This window comes from Mobula birostris, chromosome 8, assembly GCF_030028105.1.
Source record: "Mobula birostris isolate sMobBir1 chromosome 8, sMobBir1.hap1, whole genome shotgun sequence".
Classification (NCBI taxonomy): Eukaryota; Metazoa; Chordata; class Chondrichthyes; order Myliobatiformes; family Myliobatidae; genus Mobula; species Mobula birostris.
In genome coordinates, this window is record NC_092377.1 from 105,639,080 (window position 1) to 105,652,270 (window position 13,191).

The window sequence follows — 13,191 nt, forward strand, 5'->3', positions numbered from 1 at the left end:
CTCCTACATGCCAAAGAGAAAAGCCCCATCTCACTCAATCTTTGTAAGACCTGCTCTCCAGTCCAGGCAGCAACCTGGTAAATCTCCTCTGCACCTTCTCTAAAGCGTTCACATCCTTCCTCCAATGAAGATAGAACAGTACACCACAGGAACAGGCCTTGTCACCCCACAATGTTGTGCTGAACCAGCTGAAAAGTAACCCCCCAAAAACTAATCCCTCCTACCTGCACAATGTCCATATCCCTCCATCTTCCTCAAATTCATGTGCTTATTTAAATGCCTCCTGAAAGCCTCTCACGTGTTTGTCTCTACCAGCATACCAGGCAGAGATAACCAGAACTGAACACAATATTCCAAGTGTGGTCTAACCAGTTTTATAGAGCTGCAACACTACCTCGCCGCTCTTGAACTCAGTTCCCTGATTACAGAAGGCCAATAGACATCCCCTCTGTGTGTCTTTTCTGCAATATATTGAGCTCCCTCCCCAGGTACTATTTTCCTTCAGCATCTACAGTCAAACGAGGAATCACAGCCAATCTGCTGGAGGAATTCAATGGATCAAACAGCGATCTTTTGGAGCAAGCAGTGTTTCGATCTGAGGCATTGACAATTCCTCCATCTCCATCGCCTCCACACAGATCCTGCTGCTCAACCCACTCAGTTCCTACGGCAGATTATGTGTTGCTCCAGATTCCAGCATCTGCATTCTCTTGCGTCTCCTTGGAACTGGCCAGAAGTTTTATCCTCACTGATCACAATAACAAAGCCTCCTTCTTCAATGCTGAAGAGGACCAGTCAACGGACACACACCAGGTCTACCACAGAAAGTCTGTGGATGCTGGGCTGCACAAACACACATCTGTATAATGACATGGTGCTGACTGGAGCAAATGGAGATTGATCCCAATCTCTGTTCATTTCAGACACTCTGGATTTCTCCTATCCTAACAAATACAATATAGTTCTAAACATCCAGAGCTCTTTTCCGATAACTGGTTTACTTCTCAAAGCTCTTATACTTCTAAAGGCAGCATGATAGCGTTCCCGTTAGTGCTATTGCTTTACAGTGCCAATGGGGGTTGAGTCACTGCCGCCGTCTGTAAGATGTTTGTACGTTCTCCCTGTGGCCATGTGGGTTTTCTCCAAGTGTCCTAGTTTCCTCCCAAGATCCAAAGATATACGGTTAGGGCTAGTGAGTTATGGGCTTTCTAAGTTGGCTGCCCCCTGGCATAATCCTCAGACTGTGCTGGATGTTAAATCAAAAGTGACATATTTTATTGTGTGTGTTGCTCAGATTTCCAGCATCTGCAAATTTTCTGTTGTTTGTGAAATATAGCAAGGGAGTTGGTCAAAGACTGCAAGAAAGCACGGGTTTAGAAAACTGAGGCAAATTAAATTGAAACTGCCTTTCCCTCACTCCCACGCTCTCCAGTCTATGTCACAAATTAATTAACAAAGGCTGAGGTGAATTCATACCTGTGGTTGTCACAGAGGTCCCAGTAGGCAGATTATCCACTGGAACCCTTTCTCAGCAAAGAGAAAAGGAAGCACATATTAGACAAATGACAATAAGACCATACTGTATAGGAGCAGAATTAGACCATTTAGCCCTAATGGCTGATTTATTATTCCTCTCAATCCCATTCTTTTGCCTTCTTCCTGTAACCTTTGACACTCTGACTAATTAAGAACCTATCAAATTTCACTTCAAATATACCCAGTGATTTGGCCTCCACAGCTCCCTATGGCAAAGAATTCCACAGGTTCACCACCCTCTGGCAGAAGAAATTCCTCTTTATCTCTGGTCTAAAAGGATATCCTTGTATTCTGAGGCTGCGCCTTCTGGTCCTAGACTCCCCTGCTATAGGGAACATCCTCTCCACTTCCACTCTATCTTGGCCTTTCAATATTCGATGGGTTTCAATGAGATCCCCCCTCTTATTTTTCTGTCATATTTGTTTAGTTCACTGGTTCTTATTAGACAAGAGAGGAAATGTGAGGCATACTTGCAAACATAACGTTGGGTATGCCAACTCCAGGTGTGAAATGCCCTCGTCGGGGATTTACATGGCCTTTCCCATTTACAGAATGCCAATTTTAATGTACAGAACAATACTTGCTAAGGAATGGCCAGTGGTTTTTCTCAGTTTAGTGATATAGTTGGATGCCTTTCACTAAATGAATAGTACTGATCACAGACACAAGGCCCAACATGACAAGTTTCTGCAAAGATGCAAGGTGAACTCATTACCTGACATGAAGATCACCACTTTGTATTCCTAGTTTCTGGAAATAAAAGAAAATCATTAATTCCTTTTTAACTTTTATGAAAATATAGAAGGGATTTGAAAATCTTCAAATCTTTATCTTCCAATTGCTTACATTTCATGAATATAGAAATAGCCTCTAATCATCTTCTCCTGCACTTTTGAAGTACAGGCACTTACTGGGTCACTCGGAGACTTGCCCATAACCCAACGTTTCTGAAACACTGCAATAGATGCTGTTGTATACAGTGAAGATAGTTCTCAGGAATTATGGAGGGATCTTAAATTGGTAGAGGAATGGCAATTGGACTTTAATTTGGACAAGTGCGAGGTGTTGCATTTTGGAAAGAGGACATTCAAAGTCAACTGTAGGGCCCTGTGGAGTGTTCTAGAACACAGTATATGGTCACTGAAAGAGACTTTGCAGGTAGACAGCGCAGCGAAGGAGGCTTTTGGCACACTGGCCTCATCATTCAGAACATCAAGGAGAAGGACAATATAACTCAATGAATTAAGCCCCAATATATATCTAAAGCAGAAAGTAAAACATGGTTAAGGTACGTTGACATAAAAGTTTTTGTACGAACAATGTCATTCCTCACCTTTTGAACCATGGCGAGGTGTTCCGGGGAGTCACTGAAATTCTGGCCGATCTGAAATGGATACTGAGCCTCCTGCTGGCAGAGATTGACCCATTGCTGGTACTCTTTGTGTTCTGGAATTCTGTCCAGGAAAATTCGATATGCTTCCCAGACGGCTTCTTGACAAACTGACCAGAGAGAATATTGTATGTCAGCCAGGATAAGTTAACATTCACTGTAGAAACTTTACAGATGAGCGATGAATTTCTGGTTTTGATTCTCACTGGTAGTAACACTAGTGTCCACTTAGACGAGGGGTTCCCAGTAATTTTTATACCATAGACCCCTACTGTTAACCGAGGAGTCCATAGACCCCAGTTTGGGAACTCCTGAGTTAGACCTTTCATTGTCTTGGACTCATTCCCATGAAATGCTCCACAGCAGATTAAACATGGAAAGCATTTCAAGATGCTAAAGCATCTCATACACTTAGTCTTCAATACATATCATAAAACCCTCACTACATGCCCTAAACCTTCACTGCCCGAAACCCTTCATCTGCTTGCCCTAAACCCTTCACTGCCTGCCCTAGACCCTTCACTGCATGTCCTAAAACCTTCACTGCCCTAAACTCTTCACTGCATGTCCTAATCCCTTCATTGCATGGCCTAAAACCTTCACTGCATGTCCTAAACCCTTCATCTGCCTGCCCTAAACCCTTCACTGCATGTCCTAAACCATTCACTGCATGTCCTAAACCCTTCATCTGCTTGCCCTAAACCCTTCACTGCCTGCCCTAAACCCTTCACTGCCTGCCCTAAACCCTTCACTGCATGTCCTAAAACCTTCACTGCCCTAAACTCTTCACTGCATGTCCTAATCCCTTCACTGCATGGCCTAAAACCTTCATTGCATGTCCTAAACCCTTCACTGCATGGCCTAAAACCTTCGCTCCATGTCCTAAAACCTTCATCAGCCTGCCCTAAACCTTCACTGCATGCTCTAAACCCTACACTGCATGTCCTAAAACCTTCACTGCATGACTTACTCAAGTTATAGATGACTGTGTGCAGACGTTTAAATGCAGAGAACAAAATCTCTGCAACATGAGCAAGAAAGATCAACCAATGAAACTAAAGACAAAAATCTAAGACCACAAAATAGCTATTGTGTATGAAGGCAAGCAGTAACCTGTTTAAACCATGATGAGTTTGTGGTTATCCCTTACACAAGTCGTTCTTCCAACATTCTGGATCAGTCATATTCCTTAATTCTTTAACATCCTTTAATTTCCTATTTGTTTAAGCCTATTGTAGCAGAAAGTCTATAGTTTGGCACACTTGGAACCTGACTGATGTCAGACTACAGAGAATCTGTATCACAGAGATGGCCTCTGATCAGCTTCTGCTGTACTTTTGAAGTACAGACACGCACTGGGTCGCTCTAGAGTTCCGAGACCCATCGTTTCTGAAACATTGCAATAGATGCTGTTGTATACAATGAAGATAGTTCTCAGGAATTACAGAGGGATCTTAAATTGGTAGAGGAATGGCAATTGGACTTTAATTTGGACAAGTGCGAGGTGTTGCATTTTGGAAAGACAAATCAGGGTAGGACATTCAACTGTGGAGTGTTGTAGAACAGAGTATATGGTCACTGAAAGAGACTTTGCAGGTAGACAGGGCAGTGAAAGAGGCTTTTGGCACACTGGCCTCATCATTCAGAACATCAAGGACAGAAGTTGAGATGTCATGGTGCATTTGTAAAAGACATTGCTGAGGCCTTATTGGAATATTGTGTTCACATTTGGTCACCCTACTGCAGGAATATGTTATTAAACTGGGAAGAGTGCAGAGGAGATTTATATTTGAGGGACTGAGTTATGGGGAGAGGTTGTACAGGTTGGGACATTATTCACTGGAGCATTGGAGAATGATTGAGGTGTATAATATCATACCTCTTCCAACTAGCCTCCCACCTCTTACTTCACTCCCCCTTCCCCACCCACCCACCTTACCCCTCACCTGGCTTCACCCATCACCTGCCAGTCCCCCACCCCTACACCTTCTTATTCTGGTTTCTGACCTCTTCCTCTCTAGCCCCGATGAAGGGTCTTGGCCTGAAACACCGACTGCTTATTCCTTTCCACAGATACTGCCTGATCTGCTGAGTTTCTCCAGCATTTTGTGTGTGTCACTCTGGAATTCCAGAATCTGCAGAATCTTTTCTGTTTATTCTGGTGAATCTTCTCTGTGCTCTCTGAAGAGCAGCTAACATTCTTCCCAAAGTGTTGTGATCATAAATATATACAGTATTTCAGGGATAGCCTAACCAACATTCTATAAAGTTGTACCATGTTGTCCCACATCTTACTGGATATTCAGTGCCATAGCCCAAGAAAGCAGCATCTCCTCCACTCAACTCTCCATCTGTGCTGCCACCTTCACTCATCTTTGGGCTTGTTCTCCAAAGAGCTGTCTCTGTTCACCAACATTACTCATGGCTGTGAAAGTACATTTACTGTGCATATCCTCCCCTTCTCTGCTCTTCCGACAGGGCCCCACCATTTACTGTGCATGCCCTATCCTCTGCTCTTCTGGTATTTGTTACCTCACACTTAGGATGAAATTCCATCTGTCAACTTTCCAATGATCTGTATCAGTTGTAACCATAGACAATCTTACTCAGCATCACTATAAGACCATAAAACCATCAGATATAGGAGTAGAATTAGGCCATTTGGCCCATCGAGTCAGCTCCGCCACTTCGTCATATTTGAATCACAAACACGTGAAAACCTGCAGATGCTGGATATCCAGAGTAACACACACAAAATGCTGAATGAACTCAGCAAAATCTATGGGAAAGAGTAAACAGTCGACGTTTCGGGCTGATACCTATCTTCAGGACTGGAAGGGAAGGGGAGGAGGAAGTACAAGGTAGTAGGTGAGAGATGAAACCTGGGGTGTGGAGGAATGAAGTAAAGAGCGAGGAATTTGATTGGAGAAGGAGGTAAAGGCCTGGAGAAGGGGGAATCAGATAGGAGAGAAAGACCATGGAAGAAGGGGAAGGGGGAGGAAAAAGTCAATGTTAATGCCATCAGGTTGGAGGCTACCCAGATGGAATACAAGGTGTTGCTCCTCCAACCTGAGTGTGGCATCATCACAGCAGTAGAGGAGGCCATGGACAGACATGTCAGAATGGGAGTGGGAAATGGAATTGAAATGGCTGGCTACAGAGAGATCCTGCTTTTTCTGGCTGATGGTGCATAGGTGCTTGGTGAAGCAGTCTCCCAATCTATGTCAGGTCTCACTGATCTACACCCGGAGCACTGGATACAGTAGATAACCCCAATAGACTTACAGGTGAAGCGTCACCTCGCCTGGAAGGACTGTTTGGGGCCTTGGATGGTAGTGAGGGAGGAGATGTAGGGGCAGGTGTGACAGTTGTTCGGCTTGTAAGGATAAGAACTAGGAGGGAGATCAATGGGGAGAGATGACTAGACAAGGGAATTGTTGAGAGAGTGATCCCTGAGGAAAGCTAGAAGTGTGGGGGAGGGATGGTTATGCTTGGTAGTGGGATCCCATTGGAGATAATGGAAATCACAGAGAATTTTGTGCTGGACGTGGAGGCTGCTGGAGTGACAGCGAGGACAAGAGGAAACCTATCCCTGGTGTGGTGGTGGGGAGGTTGGGGCAATTCCCCTTGTGGAGAACTGGCACAGAAGAGGAGATGAGACCAGTAGATCTGTCATGCTCATATGGAACAGGGCCAGTTCGAGGGGCGTTGCAGTCTACTCCTACTGCTACTTACTCATGTTTTTTCCAAAAATCTTACCCCCCTCAAACCTCTCCCCAAGAAATATCTCCCGAGCCCTGATGAAGAATCTCAGCCCAAAACATCAACTGTTTATTTCCTTCCATAGATGCTGCCTGACTTGCTAAGTGTTGAGTATTTAATGTTTATGTAATATTGTAAATTAAGCATTCTTTGTTGCTTACATAATGCATTGATGTTTTATGTAAATGTTCGTCAATGGAATATGTCATCACGCCACTGTGTCATATGCATGTGCCTCGCTTCAAGTAAAAATAAAACTGCATGTACATGAGTTATGTCCTGGCTCTTAAGTTTTTCTTTGATTTAGTGTAATGTTTTGAAGTTACAGAACATAACAGTGGTGACGAGGAAGTTTTCAATGAATCTGAAATGACTATTTATCTGTTGAAGCACAGTGAGACATTCAAGTAAAAAATTACGCAATGAGACGTCAGAGTGAAAACAAAAGCACTGTGAAAAATGATCAAGTGAAAAACAGCACAGCACATTCTTCTTTGGGAAGGGTCAGACATAGCTAATTAAAAAGAGGTAAAATGTACAAATTCATGGGTTCATGAACAGTGAATACCAGGTGATAATAATTATCTGAAAAAAGTAGGAATGGCAGGCTATATCGAAAAGATAGACATGTTCGATTGCATGAATGAGAATAGGTTGCTGTATATGGAATGTCTTGAGCAGTATTTTGAAGCTAATGAAATAGCCAATAAGAAGCAAGTGCCAGTTTTGCTGAGTGCATTGTGCGGAAAAGTATACAGTATGCTTCGAGGGTTAACTGCTCCAACCAATCCAACTGAAATGAGCTTTGCTGAAATTGTGAAAGTGATGCAGGAACATTTAGAATCAAATCCATTGTTTATTGCAGAAAGCTTTAGGTTTCATGAGCAGAATCAATAGGAAGGGGCGCCCATTTCGGCGTATGTGGCTGAATTGAAGAGATTGAGCATTGTCAGTTCAGTAATGAGCTTAATGATACACTGAGAGATCATTCAGTTTGTGGAATCTTACAAAAAAGAATTCTAAAACAGCTCCTAACTTACATTTAAAAGAACAGTTGAAATTGCTATATCAATGGAAACAGCAGATGGAGGCGCAATTGATTTGCAGTCAGGAATGGAAGTGAGCATGAACAAAATTGTAATGGATAAACAGAAATCAGCCTATCCAAACAAATTGTTATAACATTGTGCCAACGACTCACATACACCAGACCAATTCAGATTTAGAAGAGATACTTGGAGAAAATGCCGCAAGGTAGGACACATACAAGGAGACAAAAATAAATGGACTGCACAGGGTAGAGAAAAAGATTAAAAAGTCAACTTTCAGTTTCAAAAAGAGCACTAATCTGCATGTTGTTGATGAAAAATCTGATAATAATGAGAGCGACACAGGACTGAGTAGCCTTGAGATTTACAACGTGGAACCTAACAACAGACAAGCAATGTGGCTTACACTAGAAGTGAATGGCAAATTAATTCATAAGGAATTGGATACTGGCTCAGCTGTTTCAGTCCTTCTGCAAAATGAAGTTTAACAGCGTTTCAAAGAGACCGAACTGAAGCCTGAAGATCTCTAACTAAGAACTTACACAGGAGAAAAAATAACTCCTGTGGGAATGACATTTATAACAGTGAAATACTACAACCAACAAGCCGCATTGGCCTTGTAGGTGGTAAAAACAGGAAGGCCAGCATTGTGGGGCCATGATTGGCTGAGACAACTACAACTTGATTGGAGATCCATCTACAATTTGTATGTCACAACACCTGCAATTGAATCAAATGAAAGTGAATTAAGAAAGGTACTGGATGATGTCACTTCAGTGCTGCAGGCTGACAATAGAAAATTCAGCTATATCAAGGGAAAAACAGTGTTAAATAAAAATGCTACACCCAAGTTTTACAAAGCCTGTCCGGTTTGTTACACCATCCATGATAAAGTAGCCAGGGAGCTAGATTGCATGGAGGCTGAAGGAAGTCTTCCCAAGATGCAGATGCATGAAGAGTCTTAAGAGTTTCTCACCATAAATATTCGCAAAGGGCTCTATCTCTATAATAGGCTTACTTTTGGAGTAGCATCTGTACCTGCACTCTGCCAGAAAGCTATAGACCAGGTGCTGAAAGGCTGCGCAGGCACCCTGGATGACATCATTTTTACTGGTAAAGATGACAAGGAACATCTCCAAAATCTCAAAGTTCAAAGTTCAAAGTAAATTTTACTGTCAGAGTGCATATATGTCACCGCATACAAGCCTGTGATTCATTTTTCTGCAGGCATACTCAGCAAATCTATAGAATAGTAACTATAACAGGATTAATGAAAGATCAACCAGAAGACAACAAACTGTACTAATGCAAATATAATAAATAGCAATAAATAACGCGAACATGAAATAACAAGATAAGAAGTCCTTAAAGCAAGACTATTGGCTGTGGGGGCATCTCAATAGATAGGGCAAGTGAGTGGAGTTATCCCCTTTTGTTCAAGAGCCTGGTGGCTGAGGGGTAGAAACTGTTCCTGAACCTGGTGGTGCAAGTCCTGAGGCACTTGTACCTTCTACCTGATGGCAGCAACGAGAAAAGAGTATGGCATTGGTGGTGAGGATCTCTGATGATGGATAACGATTTCCTACGACAGCTTTTCATGTAGATGTGCTCAATGGTTGGGAGGCTTTTTCTGTGACGTACTGGGTGAATCCACTATCTCTTGTAGGATTTTCCATTCAACGGCATTGATGTTTCCATACCAGGCCGTGATGCAGCCAGTCAACACATTCTTCACTACACATCTATAGAACTTTGTCTAAGTTTTTGATGACATGCCAAATCCCCGCAGACTCCTAAGGAAGTAGAGGTGCTGCTGTGCTTTCTTTGCAATTGCATTTACATGCTCAGTCCAGGGCAGGTCCTCTGTAATAGTAACACCCAAGAGTTACCAACCTGCTCATCCTCTGATCCTCCAAGGAGGACTGGCTCATGGCCCTCCGGTTTCCCTCTCCTGAAGTCTACAATCAGTTCCTTGGCCTTGCTGACATTGAGTGAGAGGTTTTCAATCTCCCTCCTGTATTCTGATTTAACAGCACCTTTGATACAGTCCACAGCAGTGGTGTCATCAGTAAACTTGTATATGGTATTAGAGCTGTTTAGCCACACAGTCATGGGTGCAAAACGAGTAGAGCAGTGGCCTAAGCACACAGCCCTGTGGTGTACCTGTGCTGATGGAGATCAAGGTCTCGGAGTTTACTGATTAGTTTTGAGTGGATGATTGTATTAAATGCTGAATTGTAGTCGATAATGAAATTTCATCTGCTATAGACCTATTGGTTTGCTAGGCAAACTGAAGTGGATCCAAGCTGCCTCTCAGGAAGGAGCTGATATGTTCGATCACCAACCTCTCAAAACACTTCATCACTGTGGATGTAAGTGCAACTGGACAGTGTTAAAAAGATTAGAAGATTATGGGCTCAGAGTACAACGAAACAAGTGTAAGTTCTTTAAATCAAGCATCAATTACTGTGGTCACACCATTGACTCCCAAGCTTTAGACAAGTGTGCTGAGAAAATTCAAGCAGTTGTAGATACCCCAAGGCCAAAGGACATGTTATAGTTATGATCCTTTTTAGCATTTGTCAATTACTAAAATAGGTTCCTGCTAAGCCTGCACTGTGCTCCAGCCCTTGAACCCATTATTACAGATTGAGAAAAAATGGCAATGGACAAGGCAATGTGAGGTAAAGAAAATGGTGACATCAGACACGGTACTCACACATTATGATCCACATCATCCAGTGAAGCTTGCCATGCACTGTTCGGGATGTCAACACACCCAGATGAAAGGTGTCCAGAGTTAACTCCAGAGCTGTCAGAAACTCTTTCTGCAGGCCCAGGGGCAACTCCTACAACCACCACAGAGGAGGTCCCAGCACCTGCCATTGTTTCACAGCCACATGTCTCATCTGCCCTTTTGTCAAGAAATACGTTATCCCACAAGAGTGAGAAAGCCTCCGAAGCAATTAAATCTTTAGGCCTGAAGACATGTCTCGTTTAAGGTAAAAAAAATGAACTAAAACATCTCTCTGTTCCCTTGTTTTCCTTTTAATTTTTTTTATATTTTAGGAGATACAAACTATAACACATTATACATTGCAGGATATATGTAAAAGTACGTAAATGGTATATGTTATCATGCCACCATGTCATATGCACGAGCCTCACTTAAAGTAAAAACAAAAGACGTTCGATGAGGTGCCACACAAGAGACTTATAAATAAGATACAGATGCATGGAGTTGGAGGAAGTGTATTGGCATGGATAGTGAATTGGTTAACCAATAGTAGGCAGAAAGTTGGTATAAATGGGTGTTTTTCTGGATGGCAGTCTGTGGTGAGTGGGGTGCCGCAGTGGTCGGTGCTGGGCCCACAGCTGTTTACCATTTACACTGATGATTTGGAAGAGAGGACTGAGTGTAGCGTAGCAAAATTTGCTGATGACACTAAACTGAGTGGAAAAGCAAATTGTACAGAGGATGTGGAGCGTCTGCAGAGGGATATAGATAGGTTAAGTGAGTGGGCCAAGGTCTGGCAGATGGAATACAACATTGGTAAATGTTGGAGATCATCCACTTTGGAAGGAATAATAGAAGAGCAGATTATTATTTAAATGCTGAAAGATTGCAGCATGCTGTTGTGCAGAGGGACTTGGGAGTGCTTGTGCATGAATCGCAAAAAGTTGGCTTGCAGGTACAACAGGTTATTAAGAAGGCAAACTGAATGTTGGCCTTCTTTGCTAGAGGGATTGAATTCAAGAGCAGGGAGGTCATGCTGCAACTACACATGGTACTGGTGGGGTCGCACCTGGAGTACTGTGCGCAGTTCTGGTATCCATACTTGAGGAAGGATATACTGGCTCTGGAGGCAGTGCAGAGGAGGTTCACCAGGTTGATTCCAGGGATGACGGGTTAACCTATGAGGAGAGATTGAGTTGCCTGGGGCTATACTCTCTGGAGTTCAGAAGAATGTGGGGATATTCTAGAAACATACAAAATTTTGAAAGGAATAGATAAGGTAGAATTTGGAAAGTTGTTTTCATTAGTCAGTGAAACTAGAACTAGGGGACATTGCCTCAAGATTCAGGGGAGAAGATTTAGGATGGAGTTGAGAAGAAACTGTTTTTCCCAGAGAGTGGTAAATCTGTGGAATTCTCTGTCCAGGGAAGCAGTTGAGGCTTCCTCACTAAATATATTTAAGATACAGTTAGATAGATTTTTACATAGTAAGGGAATTAAGGATTATGGGGAAAAGGCCGGTAGATGGAACTGAGTTTACGGACAGATCAGCCATGATCTTATTGAATGACAGGGTAGTCTCGATAGGCCGGATGGCCTACTCCTGCTCCTATTTCTTATGTTCTTATGTAAAACTGAACATCCAGGAGTAATCTCCTTGCTGGCATGTTTTTCTTTTGATTAGTTTAATGCTTTGGAGTTACAAAACATAACACTGAGTTTCTCTAGCATTTTGTGTTTGTTGCTCCACATTTCTAGCATCTGCAGAATTCCTTGAGTTTGTGATTTGTCCTTCCCAAGTTCTCCCCAGCAATTACCCACTTTTGAAAACCCCACTCCCTCAAAATCCCATCGCTATAACACCTCCGTCACATTCTTTTTGCACTATACTGGACTTTGTTTTGTTTTTACTGTACTTTCTTGTATAATTTATGTGTTAACTTATGTTTTCCTTTTGAATGTTGTGTCTCTGAAGCTACGCGCCAATAATGTTGCTGCAAGTAAATTTTTCATATTCACACGTGCATATGACAACAAACTTGGCTTGGACCTTTTGAGTGCAAAGGCTGATCGTCTCATTGCTGAAGGCATATCCTGCAGGTACATTCCACGGGCACAGTGCTCAGGACAAGCAATACAAAATCCAGACGGAAGTTCTCTCAGCTGCTGCAGCTCTCAGTTTTGCCATCAATAATTAAACAGCAGTGATTGCTCTGGTGCGTTCAGATGACCGTTTCCTGCCCCTGGCTAGTGTTTAACAATTTACTCATGACCATGTTGTGAGGTACTTAATAATGAGCTTGGCCTCCTCATCCCATCAATATTATTCTGAATGCAGTATTAATACTGACATTAATATTCAGTTCAGCTGCTTAGCAGATATCTGTCAGTGGCTCCGATGCACACCTTGAAAGTTAGAACAAGCTCTGCATATCCTATCCATTCTCAGCCCTGTCCACCAGCCTAGTCTGTTTCATTCTCTGTGTATGTTTTCCTCAGACATAATTAATACCGGTGTTACTTTTATTTTTAATCATCTAATCAAGGAATTATGTTGATGTGTTTATCATGTGTTCTGGAAAAATAAAACAGTTGTAAGGAAGATGCATGTTAAAATTCCACAGCCGTGGAAGATTGAGGAGGAACACAAGCATTTGTGATACTTAATGCACATATTTCTGATGGGTTCTGAGTGTTCGATTTCACCTTCAAACTGG

The 13,191-nt window shown here is 42.5% G+C and overlaps 1 protein-coding gene across 1 annotated transcript in view; it reads right to left on the bottom strand.

Moving 5' to 3' along the window:
• Positions 1-13,191, bottom strand: part of LOC140202037 (interphotoreceptor matrix proteoglycan 1-like) — a 169,565-nt gene that overhangs the window by 111,344 nt on the left and 45,030 nt on the right. The window contains 1 exon segment of the mRNA XM_072266898.1: positions 2,851-3,036. Within this exon segment, the coding sequence (XP_072122999.1) occupies positions 2,851-3,036 (186 nt within the window).